General features: G+C 48.5%; 1 protein-coding gene across 6 annotated transcripts in view; it reads left to right on the top strand.

The window, feature by feature from the left end:
• SHMT1 (serine hydroxymethyltransferase 1) overlaps window positions 1-20,187 on the top strand; it is a 42,210-nt gene that overhangs the window by 20,797 nt on the left and 1,226 nt on the right. For 4 of the 6 annotated variants that reach the window (XM_035300167.3, XM_035300166.3, XM_035300164.3 and 1 more), the window contains 7 exons: window positions 293-453; window positions 8,788-8,869; window positions 9,348-9,560; window positions 12,337-12,453; window positions 15,643-15,765; window positions 18,498-18,614; window positions 19,860-19,970. In XM_035300167.3, the coding sequence (XP_035156058.1) occupies window positions 349-453; window positions 8,788-8,869; window positions 9,348-9,560; window positions 12,337-12,453; window positions 15,643-15,765; window positions 18,498-18,614; window positions 19,860-19,970 (868 nt within the window). In that variant the 5' untranslated portion in view covers window positions 293-348. The remainder of the gene's footprint in view (window positions 1-292; window positions 454-8,787; window positions 8,870-9,347; window positions 9,561-12,336; window positions 12,454-15,642; window positions 15,766-18,497; window positions 18,615-19,859; window positions 19,971-20,187) is intronic. The other 2 variants (XM_035300163.3, XM_078373119.1) reach the window with 2 other exon arrangements.

The raw sequence follows: 20,187 nt of genomic DNA, 5'->3' as shown, positions 1-20,187 counted from the left end.
GCACCAAGAGGAGTCCTAAGAAGGACTACCATAAATTAAAGATAAGCCAAGCCTTCCTGGGTACATGCATCCCTCTGCATTGCCCTCCCACTCCCAGCTCTGCCCGCCTCCTAGGCAGTGTCCTATCTCTGAACTTCCCCCCTCAAGGCTGGTGGGGCACCTCCTGGAGCTCAGGGAAGGCACAAAGCCTGTTCCCGCCACTCCTGGGTGAAGGCTTAGTGGCCAAGGTCCTGGATGCTGCTTGGTACCTAGGTTAGAAATAATCATGTCTCCTCTGGTCTACTCATTTCAGGCTCCCCTGCAAACTTCGCTGTATACACTGCCCTGGTGGAACCCCATGGACGCATCATGGGCCTGGACCTGCCGGATGGCGGCCACCTGACCCACGGGTTCATGACAGACAAGAAGAAAATCTCCGCCACATCCATCTTCTTTGAATCTATGCCCTATAAGGTAAGCTCCATAGCTTTCCTTTCCTTGGGAAACCTCTCATGCTTGGCTGTGCCTGTAGGGATAAGTTTTGTTTATGTGGCACTACAGGAAGTCCCCACCTTGCACCATTTTTCGTTTCCCTGCCGTGGGGACTCCTCAGGCTTTCAGGACCTGCCGGGGCAGCTGAGATGGAAAAACAAGGGTCTGAGCTGAGGCCACAGGGAAACCAGTGAGGGAGGCAACTACTGAGGAGAGTTCAGATGCAGCAGGGCAGTGACAACTGCTGGGAACTGCTGGGGCTGTGGGAATAACCCCGGGGAACAGCAGCCAGGTCAGCTACAGCTGGACCCAGCAACAGCCACCACGTCCACCGCTCTGCCCTCACCTGGTGACATCTCTGCTTGGAGCCCCCGTGGGCCAGCAGCAGCACAAGGATGCAGTAGCTACAGGCATGGCAACGTCTTCAGCTCCAGCCAATACCAGCAGCTCCGTGCCATCCACAGCTACAGTCCTCCTTGGCCACGTTAGGACCAGCCCCTGCCTGTGTATAGTGGCTACAGAGGAGCAGACAGTGGTTTGATTTAGGACTTTCAACTTTGGGATAGTGCAAAAGTGGTGTGAATTCAGCAGCTGAGCTTCAAGCCCCCATACAGCCATTCTGCTTTTCACTTTCAGTACAGTATTCAGTGGATTACATGAGATAGCTGACACCATATTATAAAATAAGCTTTGTGTTTGACTATTTTTCCCAGTGTAGGGTACTGCAAGTGTTCTGAGCATGTCTAAGGTAGGCCAGGCTAGGTTGTGATGTTCCATAGGTGAGGTGTATTACATGCATTTTTGACTTTACAATATTTTCAGCTTAGTGATGAGTTTATTGGGACATAAGCTCATTATGTAAATTGAGGAATACCTGTACACCTCAGGTGTACACCCCATTGCCACACTGCCACCCCACTGTACATATCTGATATACGACCAGCGCAGCACCAGAACCAGCACCATCAGAACCAGTGCCAAGGGCTGCCTCTAGAGTGTGCAGGGCCCAGGCAAATATTTGTTTTGCGGGGGACCCTGTCTATATAAACAGTTGGGTCAAAAATACATGTAAGATGCATAGGCTCATTCAGGCATGGTGATTTATCTATAAAGATGAAGGATGATGGGAGGGGTAATTTGTTTATTCTTTCAGTGTCCAGTGTTGGGGATTCTTTCTGGTGTCCAGGAACCATCTTTTCATGTTTTTATTATTAAATGTGCCAATCCTGCTTAGTTTTATGTTTGTTACCATGAAAAAAGGTAGCAGCAGATCTTTCTGCTTGACTGGCATTGCATGGTCTTAGGTGCATGCTATCTGTAGTTCTGTGTATACTCAGCCTTTGTCTCAGTGCTGGTGATTGCACAAGTGCTCTTTTTTGCAGTCATTTCTTTTCACAGGAATGCCTAGGTGTTTGCAGTCACAGGTCTCCTTATTGGCCTAGGCTGGCCTTGAAGCCAGATTTTGAAACATGTCACAATAGTAACAAAATACTTTGTCTTGGCTGGGAAGGTTGGCTCATGCCTGTAATCCCAGCACTTTGGGAGGCTGAGGCAGATGGATCACCTGAGATCAGGAGTTCGAGACCAGCCTGACCAACATGGCAAAACCCTGTCTGCTAAAAATTAGCTGGACATAGTGGCACATACCTGTAGTTCCAGCTACTTGGGAGGCTGAGGCAGGAGATTGCTTGAACCTGGGAGGCAGAGGTTGCAGTGAGCCCAGATTGCACCACTGCACTCCAGCCTGGGTAACAGAGACTGTCTCAAAAAAAAAGCTCAACATTTCTTTTGTTTTTTTTTTGTTTTGTTTTGGGACAGAGTTTCACTCTGTGACCCAGGCTGGAGTGCAGTGGTGCGATCTCAGCTCGCTGCGTCCTCCCTCTCCTCCTGCACCAGCCTCCCAGGTGGCTGGGATTGCAGGCGCCCACCACCATGCCCAGCTAGTTTTTGTATGTTTGGTAGAGACGGGGTTTCACTGTGTTGACCAGGCTGGTCTTGAACTCCTGACCTCAGATGATCTGCCTGCCTCAGCATCCCAGAGTGTTGGGATTATGGGCGTGAGCCACCGAGCCCAGCCCAAAGCTCAGCGTTTCTAAAGTTACAGATGTTTGTGTGTGTGTGTGTGTTTCTGTTTAAAAAAAAAAAAAAAAAAAAAAACTAGCTTGAAAAAACACTGAAACTAATTTTAATGAAAAGAATCGACCCTCAGAAAGCAAGCAAAAGGTTTCTTCAACTGTTTTAGAAGCAGTGGAGAGAAAGAAATTATACTTAGGGGGTTTTCAATGTGAGTACAGTGTTTAAAAACAGATTAAAGTGATGTTACTAGTGCCAAAAAAAACTGTCTCAAAAAAAAACCACTTTGCCTTTGGACTTAGAACATAAAAATGGGTTTCTCTGCTTTCATTATTGAGACCGTGGCAGAGAGAATTTCCTGACTTTTTTCTAGGCCCTTAGCTGACAGCTTGGGTAGCCTCATGCTCTTTAGGCCAGTGTCCTCTATTCCTGAAGAGTCTATTCTGAGTATCCATAAACTTGGTCCCAGTCGGCGCAGTGACTCACTCCTGTAATACCAGCACTTTGGGAGGCCCAGCACTTGGGCAGATCATTCAAGGTCAAGAGTTCAAGACCAGCATGGCCAACATGGTGAAACCCCGTCTCTACTAAAAATACAAAAACTAGCTGGGTGTGGTGGCACATGCCTGTAGTCCCAGCTACTCGGGAGGCTGAGGCAGGAGAAGCACTTGGGAGAATCACTTGAACCTGGGAGGCAGAGGTTGCATGAACCAAGATTGCCCCAGTGCACTCCAGCCTGGGAGTGAGACTTTGTCTCCAGAAAAAAAAAAAGAATCTGGGTCCCGTGCCCAGTTCCCTTCAGCCACCACCTGTCTTTGATGTGCATTGTGCAGGCTGCAGTCCTGTTGGTGCAGTGAGGGGACCCACCTCAGGATGGCCATGGAGAGGTGGGGCCTGGGACCCTGGCCAGCTTGGGCAGCAGGAGGTGCAGCTCACCCACTGGGGGATGCTTTGAGTCCTGCCCTTAGTGGACAGGAGGAATAGATAGACCTCATAAGCATCTACCAGCAGCCAGAGGCAGCTCACCTCCACCTCACCAGGCTGCAGGGTTGGAGGTCAAGGGGTGTTCTAGGGCCACTGCCCTGCTCCACCTTCCGCGGACCACCTGCCTCCACCTTTGGCCCCTGCTCCCCTCCACAGCAAGAGACTTATGCAGGGCCAGGCTAGGGCAACAGCAACACTAACCTTCTATTTTGTGTTATGGGCCCATCCCGCGGTGACTAGAGAATTCCTCCCTGTCCCTGGTCCTAAGTGACTGCTGGGGCCTCCTTCCTTATCCTCTGTGCACTGTGCATCCCATCTGCAGTTTATTATAAATGCCTGTGAATTCTTCTAGAAGTTGTTCTGTTGTCTCATTTTCAAGATTAGAAAATGAAAATAATGGCTGGGTGGGGTGGCTCAGGCCTGTAATCCCAGCACTTTGGGAGGCCAAGGCGGGTGGATCACAAGGTCAGGAGTTTGAGACCAGCCTGGCCAACATGGCGAAACCCCATCTCTACTAAAAATTTAAAAAATTAGCCAGGCTTGGTAGTGGGTGCCTGTAATCCTAGTTACTTAGGAGGCTGAGGCAGGAGAATCGCTTGAACCAGGAAGGCAGAGGTTGCAGTGTGCTGAGATTGTGCCATTGCACTCCAGCGTGGGCAACAAGAGCAAGACTCTGTTTAAAAAAAAATATGAAAACCCATTAAATTAAAAAGGGAGAAAGCAGCACAGATTTTTTTTTTTTTTGAGATGGAGTTTTGCTCTTGTTACCCAGGCTGGAGTGCAATGGCGTGATCTCGGCTCACCGCAACCTCCGCCTCCTGGGTTCAGGCAATTCTTCCGCCTCAGCCTCCTAAGTAGCTGGGATTCAGGCATGTGCCACCATGCCCAGCTAATTTTTTTTTTTTTTTTTTTTTTTTGTAGAGACGGGGTTACACCATGTTGACCAGGATGGTCTCGATCTCTTGACCTCGTGATCCACCCGCCTCGGCCTCCCAAAGTGCTGGGATTACAGGCTTGAGCCACCGCGCCCGGCCAGATTTCTTTTTTTTTTTTTGTAATTGTGGCTACACAAAAGTTTTTAGAATTACATCCATTTTTTTTAAATCTCTTTTTTATTCTTTTTTTCCTTTTCGTGGAGAACAGGGTCTCCCTGTATTGCCCAGGTGGGTCTTGAATTCCTGTACTCAAGCTCTCCTCCCGCCTCTGCCTCCCTAAGAGCTAGGATTATAGGCATGAGCCACCGTGCCCAGTGAATTATGTCCATATTTTACTGGAGGTCAGCTGTTGATATTTCTTTTTGTTTTTCTTTGTTTTTTTTCCCCAAGTTGGCCACTCCTGGAAGCTGTTGATATGTCATCAGGATAACAGTTTCTTTGCCAAGTTCAGGTGGCTGAGAAATAACCACACCCTCAAAGCAAAACACAGAAAGCAAAACCACAAATCATCTTTCAGCTTGACTTTCTAGATGAGGTCTTGGTTCCTGAAACCTTGCAGGAGGCTTCTGTAGTTGGGTTGGATTGTAAGTGCTTTTTTTTGTTTTTTGAGACAGAGTCTCCCTCTGTCACCCAGGCTGGAGTGCAGTGGCATGATCTCAGTTCACTGCACCCTCCACCTCCCTGGTACAAGTGATTCTCCTACCTCAGTCTCCCAAGTAGCTGGAATTACAGGTGCATGCCACCAAGCCTGGCTAATTTTTTGTATTTTTAGTAGAGACTGGTTTCACCGTGTTAGCCAGGATGGTCACGATCTCCTGACTCGTGATCTGCCTGCCTTGGCCTTGAAAGTGCTGGGATTGTGTGAGCCATTGTGCCAAGCCTAATTTTGTGTTTTTAGTAAAGGCGGGATTTCACCATATTGGCCAGGCTGGTCTTCAACTACTGACCTCAGGTGATCCACCCCCCTAGGCCTCCCAAAGTGCTGGGATTACAGACATGAGCCACCATGCCTGGCTAATCCATATATTTTAATAGAAGTTTAATAAAATGAACTTCCTAAGATGTGTTGCCAAAAAAGAAAAATAAAGTATTTTAAATTTTATGTTGAGATCTACAATCTATCTGGAATTGATTTTTTTTCTGAGACGGAGTCTTGCTCTGGCGCCCAGCCTGGAGTGCAGTGGCACAATTTCAGCTCACTGCAACCTCTGCCCTCCAGGTTCAAGCAATTCTCCTGCCTCAGCCTCCTGAGTAGCTGGAGTACAGGTGCATGCCACCATGACCGGCTAATTTTTTGTATTTTTGGTAGAGATGGGGTTTCACTATGTTGGCCAGGCTGATCTCAAACTCCTGATCTCAGGTGATCTGCCCACCTCAGCCTCCCAAAGTGCTGGGATTACAGGCGTGAGCCACCACGCCCGACCTCTTTTTTTTTTTTTTTTTTTTACAAATTCTATATCATTATTAGATGCACAGTGATATTATGATATATATATACAGTGTGAGATTATTGAATTAACTAATATCCCACTACTTAAATATTTATTATTTTTCTTCCTAACTGCAACTTTGTACCCTTTGCTCAGTATGTTTCCATTGTCCACCATCCTCCAGTGACTGGTAACCACATTCTACTCTGCTTCTGTGAGTTTGATTGTTTTATTTGTTTATTTTATTGTCATTATTATTATTATTATTTGAGATCGAGTCTCACTCTGTCACCCAGGCTGAGTGCAGTGGTGCAATCTCAGCTCACTGTAACCTTTGCCTCCCGGGTTCAAGCAATTCTTCTGCCTCAGCCTCTTGAGTAGCTAGGATAACAAGTGCCCAGCTAGTTTTTTGTATTTTTTTTTCTAGTAGAAATGGGGTTTCACCATGTTGGCCAGGCTGGTCTTGAACTCCTGGACTCAAGTGATCCTCCCACCTTGGCTTCCCAAAGTACTGAGATTACAGGTGTGAGCCACTGCGCCCTGAAGTGTGATCTCACTTCTGTGTGAAATCTAAAACAATCGAATTGCTGGGTGTGGTGGCTCACAACTGTAATTCTAGCACTTTGGGAGGCTAAGGTGAATGAATGAATCACCTGAGGTCAGGCGTTCGAGACCAATCTGGCCAACATGGTAAAACCCTGTCTCTATAAAAAATACAAAAATTATCTGGGCGTGGTGGCACTGCCTGTGGTCCCAGCTATCCCTGAGTGGGAGAATCACTTGAGCCTGGCAGGTGGAGGTTGCAGTGAGCCAAGATTGTGCCAGTGCACTCCAGCCCCGGCAACAGAGTGAGACTCTGTCTTAAAAAAGAAGTGAGATCAGGCCGGGCACGGTGGCTCATGCCTGTAATTCTAGCACTTTGGGAGGCCGAGGTGGGTGGATCACCTGAGGTCAGGAGTTCAAGACCAGCCTGGCCATGATGGTGAAACCCCATCTTTAAAAAAAAAAAAAAGAAGAAGAAGTCAGATCATGCAGTATTTGTCTTTCTGAGCCTGGCATATTTCACTTAACCTCTAAGTTGTTCATCCATGTTGTTACAAATGACAAAATTTTTTTTTTTTCCGAGACGGAGTTTCGCTGTTGTTACCCAGCGAAATGTTGTTACCTGGAGTGCAATGGCAGGATCTCGGCTCACCGCAACCTCCACCTCCTGGGCTCAAGCAATTCTCCTGCCTTAGCCTCCTGAGTAGCTGGGACTACAGGCGCGCACCACAATGCCCAGCTAATTTTTGTATTTTTAGTAGAGATGGGGTTTCACCTTGTTGACCAGGATGGTCTCGATCTCTTGACCTCGTGATCCACCCGCCTCGGCCTCCCAAAGTGCTGGGATTATACGCGTGAGCCACCACGCCCGGCCAGAATTTCTTTTTTCAGGCTGATTAGTATTACGTTGTATGTGTGTGTATATTTATGTGTATATATGTGTGTGTGTGTGTGTGTGTGTGTGTGTGTGTGTGTGTGTCACATTTCCTTTGTCCATTCTTCTGTTGATAGACGTGCGTTTATTCCATAACTTGGCTATCGTGCATAGTGCTGCAGTGAACATGGGAGTGCACATGTCTCTTTGACATACTGATTTCAGGTTCTTAGGATATATATTCAGAAGTGTGGATTGCTGAATCTGGAATTGATTTCTTTGTGTGGGTGAGGTGGGCATCCAGATAACATTTTTGTCAAAATGGATGCCCAGTTGGTCTAGTGCCATTGATTGAAGAGGACATCCTCTCCCCACCGCACTGCGGCATCAACATTGACATGGATCCGATGACCTATGTCATGTGTGTTTCTGCTTCTAGGCTCTCTTCTGTTAATCCAGATGCTGTGCCCTTCCACAAATGCATGCTGCCTTAATTATTATAATTTGTCAGGCATTTTATGACACAAAATACACAAAGCAGCTGGGCGCGGTGGCTCACACCTGTAATCCCAGCACTTTGGGAGGCCAAGGTGGGCGGATCACAAGGTCAGGAGTTCGAGACCAGCCTGGCCAACATAGTGAAACCCTGTCTGTACTAAAAATACAAAAATTAGCCAGGTGTGGTGGTAAGCGCCTGTAGTCCCAGCTACTCAAGAGGCTGAGGCAGGAGAACCCTGGAGGTAGAGGTTCCAGTGAGCCAAGATTACACTTCTGCACTCCAGCCTAGGCAACAGAGCGAGACTCCATCTCAAAAAAAAAAAAACATACACAAAGCAATGATGTCTTGTGTAGAGGTCTGGTATATCTTTCCTTTTATGGTTTTTGATGCTAATATAATGTTATTTAAATTTCATTTTCTATCTTCCTTGTGTTTTTATAATTACTGTTTTTTTCAGTGCTGTATCCAGTGACCTTTCTAAATTTGCTTATTTTAACAGTTTACCCCTAGCATCTTGATTTTCTAGGTACACTGTGTTGTCTGTGTGTCATGTCAGGTTTAAAATTTCTTCTTTCCTAATTGTTACACCTTTTGTTTCTTTTTCTTGCCTCATTATACTTGGAATAGAATTGGTATTAGCAGGCATTTTGGCCTTGTTCCTGAAGGTAACTGTTTTGGTCTGCGTTGTGTGGTCCTCTTGCTTCTGTTTCATTCTGCAAGTGCTTTTTGGTTCCTTCTCAGGGGGTAGTGCCCCAGCAGCAGGGCTCACTAAAACCCTGGGACTCCGTGGGGCCTCCTGGGTCTGCGAGCTGTACTTGCTTGAACAGGCTGAACACATCAGTATCCTGTCTCACCCTCAAGTCCTCATCTAGGATATCGTTCCTCTTGTCATGGCGGGTGGAGCGAGTTCAAGCGGGAGGAAGGAGGCAGGTGCGGCTGGAGGAAGCAGCCTGAACCTGACTCCCTGACATTCCACAGGTGAACCCAGACACTGGCTACATCAACTATGACCAGCTGGAGGAGAACGCCCGCCTCTTCCACCCGAAGCTGATCATCGCAGGTGACGCGTGGCATAGAAAGTGACTTTGTTCACCAGTAGCCTGGTGCCTTTTACAGAATGAGGATGTAAAGATGTTCCTACCCTGTTGAGCCCACTGCTAGTTTCTGCCCTGAATAACTGAGTTTCTGGGGTCCACATAGATTAGTTTCTTTCAGGATACAGATGTGTGTTTGCTGCTCTTTGTGCTATGTGGATTAAGATCTGAGACTGTTCTCAGAGAAGCATCTAGAAATGTGAGGCCCTGACTGGGTTGGCAGTAGTAGTTGGAGCCATCTCAACCACCAAGACGTTGAAGAGTCAGACAGAGTGGTTGCTTAACACAGAGATGCTTTTTGAGGGCATTCTCCATTTATGCTCTGAGATTTTAGGGGAAAAAATCTGGGCTTTCAGATCCGTGTATCTAGGGGCCACTCTGTGAAGCCGACTCAGCTGGCCCATGGACATCTCTGATGCAGCCGTGTCACCTTTGCTGTCTCAGGAACCAGCTGCTACTCCCGAAACCTGGACTATGCCCGCCTGCGCAAGATTGCAGATGAGAATGGGGCATATCTCATGGCGGACATGGCACACATCAGCGGGCTGGTGGTGGCTGGCGTGGTGCCCTCCCCATTTGAACACTGCCACGTGGTGACCACCACCACTCACAAGACCCTGCGAGGCTGCCGAGCTGGCATGATCTTCTACAGGAAAGGTGTGCTACCAAGTGTTGGGTACAGATGGGTACCGTGGTTTACATTTCTCCTGTGGGGGTTCAGATTCAGTTGAGGGAGCTGGGAAAAACTCTGACCCAGGATCCTTTGAAGATTTTAAGATCTCAGTCCCTTAAAGAGCTGCTTAGGAAGGAGGAGTGACAAGCTTTGCAGAAAGGATCCAGAAGGAAGCCCTCAGCCACAGCTCCTGCTTCACCTTTATGCATCCAGGTCCTAGGAGCACAGGAAGGGGATCAGCAACCACCAGGTGTTAGGATGGTGCTGGTTGCCAATGTCCTTTTGCTCAACTAATCTTCCCCTCAAGAGGCAGGGGAAGGAATGAAAGGAGAATACATGGCTGACTGGGGGCTACTCGGAAGCCTCATAAGGCTGCATTATTCTGGTGAACTTACAATGGTCCATCATGCTTCTCAAAGAGAAAGCCTCACAGTAGTCAAACTAGAAGACATGAATGTATAAACATGAATAGCATTTTAGTGAAGGTTTTTCTTTCCATCACCTTATAATTTGCCCCTAAGCATTCCCTTTATTTTTGAATTTCCATACCTGGGAAAGCCTGTTAGTGGTCAGGTCATCATTTAACCTGTGGTGAGAACTGACGTGCCAATCTTGCATCAGCAGAGACACCAGCCCTCTGGTGACTACATTACTCTTACCCGATGCAGGGTTTCCTTGCCCAGCCCCTGGCTGGAACTAGACACAGCCACATGACCCCACAGCTTCTCAACACCCCGTTGCCTTTCTGCTCCTCTAAGGACTGTTTTTAGCTGTGCTGATGTTTCTGAGGCAGGTAGCCATTCCCACCCACCCAGGAGACATTTGTTTCATTTGTTTTTCCCCTACTGTGTGTTGATGTCATTCATTTCACCCAGTGCTGAGGGACTCTGGAGCCAGCCTATCAGAGCAAATACTGGCTCTGCCGCACACTCACTGTGTGACCTTGGGCTAGTTGTGCAGCCTCTCTGCGCCTCATTTCCTCACCAGAGTGGGGACTGTAGTAATAGTACCTGTCCCTTTGGATTGCTGTTTTGAGGATTAAATGAATTTATGTAAAGTGATCAGAGCAGTTCTTGGCTCACTAAAAGCTCTAAATTGATGTTAATTGTTACTGATTATTACTGAATAGTAGCTATTATTGATGGTTAACTTTTTCTCAGAAAGGAACCTTATTCTCCATAAGTAGCCAGATGAGCATTGGCTCCTTCAACACAGTCATCTTGGGAATGCTTTAAATTTTATTTTTGGGGACAGGGTCTCATTCTGTCACTCAGGCTACAGTGCAGTGGTACAATCAAAGCCCACTGTAGCTTCAGCTTCCTGGGCCCAAGCAATTCTTTCACCTCACCCTCCCATGTAGCTGGGACCACAGGTGTGTGCCACCATGCCTTGCTAATTTTTTAATTTTTTTTTTGTGGACTTGGGGTCTCCTTTTGTTGCTCAGGCTGGTCTCAAACTCCTGGGTTCAAGCGAGCCTCTCACCTCTGCCTCTCAAAGTGCTGGGATTACATGGACATTTCTTTTTTCTCTTTTTCCTTTTTTTTTTTTCCTGGAGACAGAGTTTCACTCTTGTCGCCTGGGCTGGAGTGCAATGGTGCAATCTTGGCTCACTGCAACCTCCACCTCCCAGGTTTAAACAATTCTCCTGCCTCAGCCTCCCAAGTAGCTGGAATTACAGGTGCCCACCATTATGCCCAGTTAATTTTTGTATTATTAGTAGAGATGGGATTTCACCATGTTGCCAGACTGGTCTTGAACTCCTGACCTCAGCTGATCCACCTGCCTCAGCTTCCCAAAGTGCTGGGATTACAGGCGTGAGCTGCTGCACCTGGACACATGGACATTTCTTTTTTTTTTTTTTTTTTTTTGAGATGGAGTCTCATTCTGTTGCCCAGGCTGGAGTGCAGTGGCGCAAACCCGGCTCACTGCAACCTCCACTTGCCAGGTTCAAGCAACTATCCTGCCTTAGCCTCCCGAGTAGCTGGGACTACAGGTGTGTGCCACCATGCCCAGCTAATCTTTTGTATTTTTAGTAGAGACGGGGTTTCACCGTATTAGCCATGATGGTCTCGGTCTCCTGACCTTGTGATCTGCCCGCCTCAGCCTCCCAAAGTGCTGGGATTACAGGCATGAGCCACCGTGCCCAGCGGTTCAAGCGATTCTTTTTGCCTCAGCCTCCCGAGTAGCTGGGACTCCAGGCATGTGCCACCATGCCCAGCTAATTTTTGTATTTTTAGTAGAGACAAGGTTTCACCATGTTGGCCAAGATGGTCTCATTCTCTTGACCTCGTGATCCACCCACCTCTACCTCCCAAAGAGCTGGGATTATAGGCATGAGCCACTGCGCCCGGCCTCACATGAACATTTCTTTAAGGAAGTATGTCCAGGGCAAATTCTTGGTTACAACATTAGTGGAGGGAAATTTCTGTCCTTTCATTTTTAAGGCCGTGTTATAGTCATGTTGTTAAGAAGAGATGCCATCAGAGGAGGCAGGTGGACAGCTGAGGTGCTAAAACCAGCATTCCAGCCAGAGTCATCCCTGATGTCTTCATTTCCAAAGAATAAGGATGCTGGTCTGCCTCAGGTGACTAGGGTCCCCTTTGCTCCACTGTGTTACAAACCAGTTCTCCATGCCAGGAGTAAAGGCCAGGCCTGTGCTCAATACTACCCTGGCCAGTGTGGGTTTGAGCCTAAAAAAAAAAAAAAAAGAAACAGAGGGACTGCCCATACGATCCCATTCTGATGTTTTTATTCCTCTAGGAGTGCAAAGTGTGGATCCCAAGACTGGCAAAGAGATTCTGTACAACCTAGAGTCTCTCATCAACTCTGCTGTATTCCCTGGCCTGCAGGGAGGTCCCCACAACCATGCCATTGCTGGTAAAACATCATCTGCTTCTGCTCATCCTGGGGCCCCTAATTCCCATCTCACCTGTCCTCCAAAATCACATGCCAGGACTTCCATGCTGGGGAAGGAGCTGGAGGACTGTCTCTGTCCAGGAGATCCTAACACAAAAGATTAGCCTAAGGTGGGGACAGGAGGGAATGGCGTCCACTCTAAGCGTACAGGCACCCAGAGGCAAAACTGTGAGTCAGGCCGGGTTTTGTAAAGTATGTGGAGCCCTCTTCAGGAAGAAATATGACAGTTAGAAGAGGACAAAGCACAGGTGAGAGAGATTGGGGTCCAAACCTTACACAATGAGCCCCTTTGCCCTTGATGGACCTGGCCTGTGGGGGTGGAGGCTCCTGTGTCTGACCCTCACACCCTGCACCAGTGCCACATCAGTGACTCCTGAGTCAGATTCCATGACTGCCCAGCAAGTTCTCATTGACTTGTTCTTTTTTTTGTTTGGACAAGTAGCTTAGGACATTTGTGATGACTCAAGAGTTGTCCCACTGCATTTGTGGGAAAAGGACATTGGTAGAGCTCATTCCTGCTAAGGGGCTCAGGATGAAGGTATAGCTTCTCAGTCAGGAGACGTACAAGTACTTCTAGAAAGGATCCTGTGGACAGCAGCGATCCAGAGATATTAGGCATAAGGGGGTGGGAGGAGTTGGAGTCCCAGGTGTGTTTTCATGTTTGCTCATCACACCTACACACTCAGCACCCATGGCTGCTTCAACTCTGGGATGCAGAGATCACCCCATCCCCAGCTGCTCTGGATACCCTTTCCGTTTTTTTTTTTTTTGAGACATAGTCTCCTTCTGTCACCAGGCACCAGGCTGGAGTGCAGTGACGCGATCTTGGGTCATTGCAACCTCTGCCTCCTGGGTTCAAGCAATTCTCCTGCCTCAGCCTCCTGAGTATCTGGGACTACAGGCGCACGCCACCATGCCCAGCTAATTTTTGTATTTTTTTTTTAGTAGAGATGGGGTTTCACCATGTTGGCCAGGATGGTCTCGATCTCTTGACCTCATGAACCACCCGCCTCAGCCTCCCAAAGTGCTGGGATTACAGGCGTGAGCCACTGCACCCAGCCACCCTTTCCGGTTGTTTTCACAAGTACTGATTGGAGGCTTTGTGGGATGCAGGCCCAGGGGTTCTCCTTGTCCTCCATTCTCTGTGTCCCTTGAAGCAGCCCTCAGGACTGAACATGAGGTACCAGATGAGTCTGAATGGTGCGGTTAGGACGAAGGCTGCCCTCCTCCCTGTGCTCTGATCTGAGAGAGCTGCATAATCTGACATTAGAGCATCAACTCTTAGGGCCGCCAAGTAATCATTTTCACACACCAAATTAAAAAGGATGTCAAATCTATCTTGCTTAACAGCTTTGCTGTGGTAATGCTAGCACAGAACTTCCATGCTCAGGGAAAGGTTACCTCAACAGCAGTTCCTCAGAGAGAAGCATATTGGCCAGGCGTGGTGGCTCATGCCTATAATCCCAGCACTTTGGGAGGCTGAGGCAGGCGGGTCACTTGAGCCCAGGAATTTGAGAGTAGCCAGCCAACATGGAGAAACCTGATCTCTACTAAAAATATAAAAAAAATAGCTAGGCATAGACAAGCACTGTGGCTCACGCCTGTAATTCCAGCACTTTGGGAACCCAAGACAGGCAGATCATATGAAGTCAGTTCAAGACCAGCCTGGTCAACATATAGTGAAACCCTGTCTCTACTAAAAAATCCAAAAATTGCCGGGCGCAGTGGCTCAAGCCTGTAATCCCAGCACTTTGGGAGGCCGCGGCCTCCAAAAGTGGATCACGAGGTCAAGAGATCGAGACCATCCTAGTCAACAAGGTGAAACCCCGTCTCTACTAAAAATACACAAATTAGCTGGGCATGGTGGTGCGCGCCTATAGTCCCAGCTACTCAGGAGGCTGAGGCAGGAGAATTGCTTGAACCCAGAAGGCGGAGGTTGCGGTGAGCCGAGATTGTGCCATTGCACTACAGTCTGGGTAACAACAGCGAAACTCCATCTCAAAAAAAAAAAAAAAATCCAAAAATTAGCTGGATGTGGTGGTGCATGCCTGTACTCCCATCTACTCGGGAAGCTGAGGCAGGAGAATCGCTTGAACCTGGGAGGTGGAGGTTGCAGTGAGCCAAGATCGCACCACTGCACTCCAGCCTGGGCAATAGAGTGAGACTCCATCTCTCAAAAAAAAAAAAAAAAAAACTTGGCCAAGTGTGGTGGCTCACGTCTGTAATCCCAGCACTTTGGGAGGCCACAGTGGGCGAATCAGCTGAGGTCGGGAGTTCGAGACCAACCTGGCCAACATGGCGAAACCCCATCTCTACTAAAAACTACAAAAATTAGCTGGGTGTGGTGGCAGGCACCTGTAACCCCAGCTACTCGGGAGGCTGAGGCAGGAGAATTGCCTGAACTCTGGGAGGTGGAGGTTGCAGTGAGCTGAGATTGTGCCATTGTACTCCAGCTTTGGAGACAGGGCAAGACTCTTTCTCAAAAAAAAAAAAAAAAAAAATTTAGCCACGTGTAGTAGAACATACCTGTAGTCCCAGCTACTCCAGAGACTGAGATGGGAGGATCATCTGAACCCAGGAAGTCAAGGCTGCAGTGAACTGTGATCATGCCACTGCACTCTAGCGTGGGCAATGAGAGTGAGACCCTGTCTCAAAAATATAAAAATAAAAAAATTTTTTGGCTGGGTATGGTGGCTCATGCCTGTAGTCCCAGAACTTTGGGAGGCTGAGGCGGGCAGATCACTTGCGGTCAGTTCAAGACCAGCCTTGCCAATACAGTGAAACCCTGTCTCTATTAAAAATACCAAAAAAATTAGCTGAGTATGGTGACATGTGCCTGTAGTCCCAGCTATTTGGGAGGCTGAGTCAGAAGAATCACTTGAACCTGGGAGGCGGAGGTTGCAGTGAGGCTATATCATGCCAGCTTGGTGAACAAGAGTGAAACTCCATCTCAATAAAACAAAATAAAATAATAAGTTTTAAAAATTGTTTAAATATGTCATTTTGGAAGAAAATGTAATCTAACCCCAAAAGCAAGGGGGGGGCCATGGAAAAGCAAGGAAGCTTGAGGGTAAACAGGAATGTTGTTGGATTCATCGTCTGTCTATGATTCTATCCTAGCCTCCTGACCCATTGTCTCTTCCTGTCCAGGGGTTGCTGTGGCCCTGAAGCAAGCTATGACTCTGGAATTTAAAGTTTATCAGCACCAGGTGGTGGCCAACTGCAGGGCTCTGTCTGAGGCACTGACAGAGCTAGGCTACAAAATAGTCTCAGGTACAGACACCCTGTTCTTGTGGTTGCATTAAGGCTTACTCCTCAGTTTGTCCACCCAGGATGTGGCCCAGGCACTGCTGCTGGAGCTGCAATGATGGGACCACCTTGGGAGGAGGTCAGCCTCACCTCCAGCTGGAAAGCCTCCCCCTGCCTCAGGCCAGCCAGCTGCCCCTTTGGGTGAGCCACAGATATGGGAATAGTGTCTGCCATTGGTCACCAGCATGAGGACTGCATGAGGCTCACCTGAGAGAGGCTGGGCTGTAGTGGTCACACACCAGGTGGCAGAGCCAGGACTCTGTGGTCTGTGGTGATGCTTTGCACTGTGTTCACTACTTGGGGGTGCAGCTCTCCCCACTGGGAGTGGGGCCTCCTGGTTTGCCGCATGTTCCTGGGGAGTTGGCTTGCTATATATAGCCATGTTTGCTTGGATCTATACATTATGGAGCCGATGGACTGTGAATCAGATGGACTTCCCAGGTCAGGGCCCCATGCTGGGGTGCCATCCACCTCACAGTCTGCAGGCTTCCACAGGGAGAAGGCATTTTTTTGGCAGGCAGTATACTCAATCCTCCTGAGGAAGGGCAACTTTATTCCTGGGCCCATGAGGCTGCCGATTGTGCTAACAGTGGTGTGGTCCAGGAATATGAGTCCTGCTGTGTGTTTACCCAAGTGCCCACTCCCTGCACCATGCCCTTTGCCCTTTATGGGGATTACAGGCCCTCTGGTCTAAGGAGGGGGGCTTCCACCTAATCCTGTGTGTGCAGCAGTCCTGGGAAGACTGGGCCAGTGCCATCTCCTCAGTCGTGCGGGGAAGGCCTGGCCGGCGCCATGTCCTCAGTAGTGCTGGCCACACCTGCTTTTATGTTTTACCTCTTTCTGTTCTCCTGTCATCCTCCATGTCTTCAAATAATAAAGCCCAAGAAGTCCTAGTGTGGACTGTGACCTTCAGGGTGCTTTTGCTCAGGAGTCCCCAACCTCCAGGCCCCAGACTAGTACTGGTTTGTGGCCTGTTAGGAACCCAGCCGCACAGCAAGAAGTGAGGTGGGGGAGAGATCATTGCTGCCTGAGCTTTGTCTCCTGGCAGATCAGTGGCAGCATTCAGTTCTCATAGGAGCTGAACCCTGTTGTGAACTGCACATGTGAGGGAGCTAGGTTGGGCCTCTTTTGAGAAACTATCCTTTTTTCCCCCTCTGATTATACCTGCATCCTTATGAGAATCTAATGCCTGATGATCTGAGGTGGAAGTTTCATCCTAAAACCATCCCCCAACGCTATCTATGAAAAAACTGTCTTTCACAAAACCAGTTCCTGGTGTCCAAAACAGGAACCACTGTGGGTCCCTGTTTCTCTTTTGTTTTTTGAGACAGAGTCTCGCTCTGTTGCCCAGGCTGGAGTGCAGTGGCACCATCTCGGCTCATTGCAACCTCCGCCTCCAGGGTTCAAGCAATTCTCCTGCCTCAGCTTCCCAAGTAGCTGGGATTACAGGCAGGTGCCACCACACCTGGCTAATTTTTGTAATTTTAGTAGAGATGGGGTTTCACCATGTTGATGAGGCTGGTCTCAAACCTGACTTTGTGATTTGCCTGCCTCGGCCTCCCAAAGTTCTGGGCTTACAGGTGTGAGCCACCCCACCTGGTCATGTCCCTGTTTCTCAAACTTGGATGTGCATACCACCCCTGGGGCTGCTGGTGTGATGCAGATTCTGACCAGATCTTGGGTGATGCTGGTCTGGGAGCCACCCTTGGAGTTGTGAGGGGTTAGGCGATAGTCCCTGACACCATGGGCATCTCATGGCATGGGCCTGCCCTCTCCCTGGTGACTTTGTCATTGTCATTCTGCCCTCTGAGGACCTGATGCACACGGCTGAAGCAGATAATGCTTGTGAATGCCCCTTTGTGCCTGACAAAGTGAGAAACACTGTATTCAGTATCTGACTTAAACTTCATGACAGCCCTGTGAATGACTGGTCTTTTTGTTACAAATGAGCATCTAAGATCTGAGGTTTCACAATGTTGAGCTGCCTGCCTAAAGCCACAATGCAAGTAGGTGGGCACAGCTGTGGAGCTGCAGAGCCAAGCTGGAGCCCTAGCTCACCCTCATCTTCAAAGGCATCCTGCATACAGCTCAGAGGCAGAGGCCCGAGCACCATCGGCACCCAAGGCAACACCCCGGCTTAATGAAGGTTCAAAGTGATAGAATCCTCCTGTGTGACCTTGGTCACCTCCTGTTAGCCTTGCTGTTGTCACCTTACCATTTTGATAGTACCATCAGCCTCACAGGATCCTGGTAAAACCCATCACAGGCTAGTACAGTGTCTGGCACCTAGTGTGCTCTGTGAGCATGTGCCTTACCCTGCCAACACAGTAAATTGAACCACTACCCAATACTCATGCTGCCTTTGGGGAGCCTTCAATGTTAGGGAATTTCCCAAGCAATTTGTCAGAGAAAACAAGCCAGGGGCAGCCTAAGGAAACTATCTCTTCCCCAGGGGAGTGTCAGGCCTTCTTCTGTATGATCAGTTACGCCTTTCAATAGTGCTCTGGCCTTCCTTTCACACTCTCAGGCCCGGGCATCTCTCGTGGGTGATTAGAATCCCAGGCCATGTGGTGAGTGTGCTTACCTTCCTGACCTCATCTGCTTTGGCCTCTCTCACCCTCACCTCCATTTCTCAGAGAGACTCCTTCACGGCATAGAATTAGCCTGCATTTCTATATGTCCAACTTTGTTTCCAGGTGGTTCCGACAACCATTTGATCCTCGTGGATCTCCGTTCCAAAGGCACAGATGGTGGAAGGGCTGAGAAGGTACTGGAAGCCTGTTCTATTGCCTGCAACAAGAACACCTGCCCAGGTGAGAATCATCCTTGGCCTTCTTCATTCCACTTCCGTCTGCATTTCTTCTGGTCAAAGTTGTAGCTGATGAAGATATTGGCACTGGGGACAGACCTCTGATAAAAACTGGAGCGGGGGCTGGGCAAGGTGCTCACGCCTGTAATCCCAGCACTTTGGGAGGCCAAGGCAGGCGATCACTTGAGGTCAGGAATTTGAGACCAGTCTGGCCAAAATGGTGAAACCCTCTCTACTAAAAATACAAAAATTGTCCAGCCGCGGTGGCTCATACCTGTAATCCCAACACTTTGGGAGGGCAAGGCGGGCAGATCACTAGGTGGGCGGATCACAAGGTGAAGAGATCAAGACCATCCTGGCAAAATGGTGAAGCCCCGTCTCTACTATTTTTAAATTTATTTTTATTTTAAAAATCTCATCTTGAATTGTACCATCTCTACTAAAAATACAAAAATTAGCTGGGTGTTAGGTAATGTGTGCCTGTAGTCCCAGCTACTCGGGAGGCTGGGGCAGGAGAATCACTTGAACCCAGGAGGCAGAGGTTGCAATGAGCTGAGATGGCGCCACTGCACTCCAGACTGGTGACAGAGCAAAACTCTGTCTCAAAAAAAGAAAAAGAAATATAAAAATTAACTGAGCAAGGTGGTGCACACCCATAATCCCAGCTACTCAGGAGGCTGAGGCAGCAGAATTGTGTGAAGACGGGAGGCAGAGGTTGCAGTGAGTAGAGATTGCACCACTGTACTCCAGCCTGGGCAACAGAATGAGACTCAGTCTAAAAAAAACAGCTGGAGTGGGGATGGGGACCATACCTTGGCTGTCTCTTGGCTGTGCCTTTGGGCTTGGCCCTGATCCTGCCAGGGAGCAAAAAGACTGATGTAGAGCCTTTGGAGGTGGTACATTAATTAGATGAGGGAGATGAGGGCCTCTGGAATCCAAAGGCTGCATTTCTCTGTGGGTTGTTAAAATATTGATGACACATTTCAGACCCAGACAGATATTAACCTCATGTTTAGGAACAAGAGACACATCAGACTACTTTGTATACTAATAAGTAAGAGTGGTCAAAATGTGGTTGTACCCACTTGTGCCTTGGGTTCTACCTTTAGTTTCTGAATCAGTTGTAGTGAATTTGCTAGAGAAACCAGTATCCTCAGGCCAGTTCTCTTTTGCCCACATGTCCCTTTAAAATGCACCATTGTCACAGTGGTGAGTGTGGCTTAGGGACAGAGCCCCGTTTATCTTGTAGGTGACAGAAGCGCTCTACGGCCCAGTGGACTGCGGCTGGGGACACCGGCACTGACGTCCCGTGGACTTTTGGAAAAAGACTTTGGAAAAGTAGCCCACTTTATTCACAGAGGTAAGGATAAAATTTCTAAAGTTCCCACATCTTATTGTGTGTATTTAGTTTCTGATTGTGATGAGTAGCTGAGACCCTGCCACCCAAAGACAATTCTGCACCAAGGCTGAGTGCTGGGGCGGGAGCCAGCAAAAACCACTTAGGTAAATCACCTTGTCTGAGAGGTTTATAAATTTGGGCTGCCCACGATATCTGTCCAAGGGTGGGTGCATCCAAG

The sequence above is a fragment of the Callithrix jacchus genome, chromosome 5 (genome assembly GCF_049354715.1).
Source record: "Callithrix jacchus isolate 240 chromosome 5, calJac240_pri, whole genome shotgun sequence".
NCBI lineage: Eukaryota > Metazoa > Chordata > Mammalia > Primates > Cebidae > Callithrix > Callithrix jacchus.
This window is presented reverse-complemented; position numbering and strand designations above follow the sequence as displayed.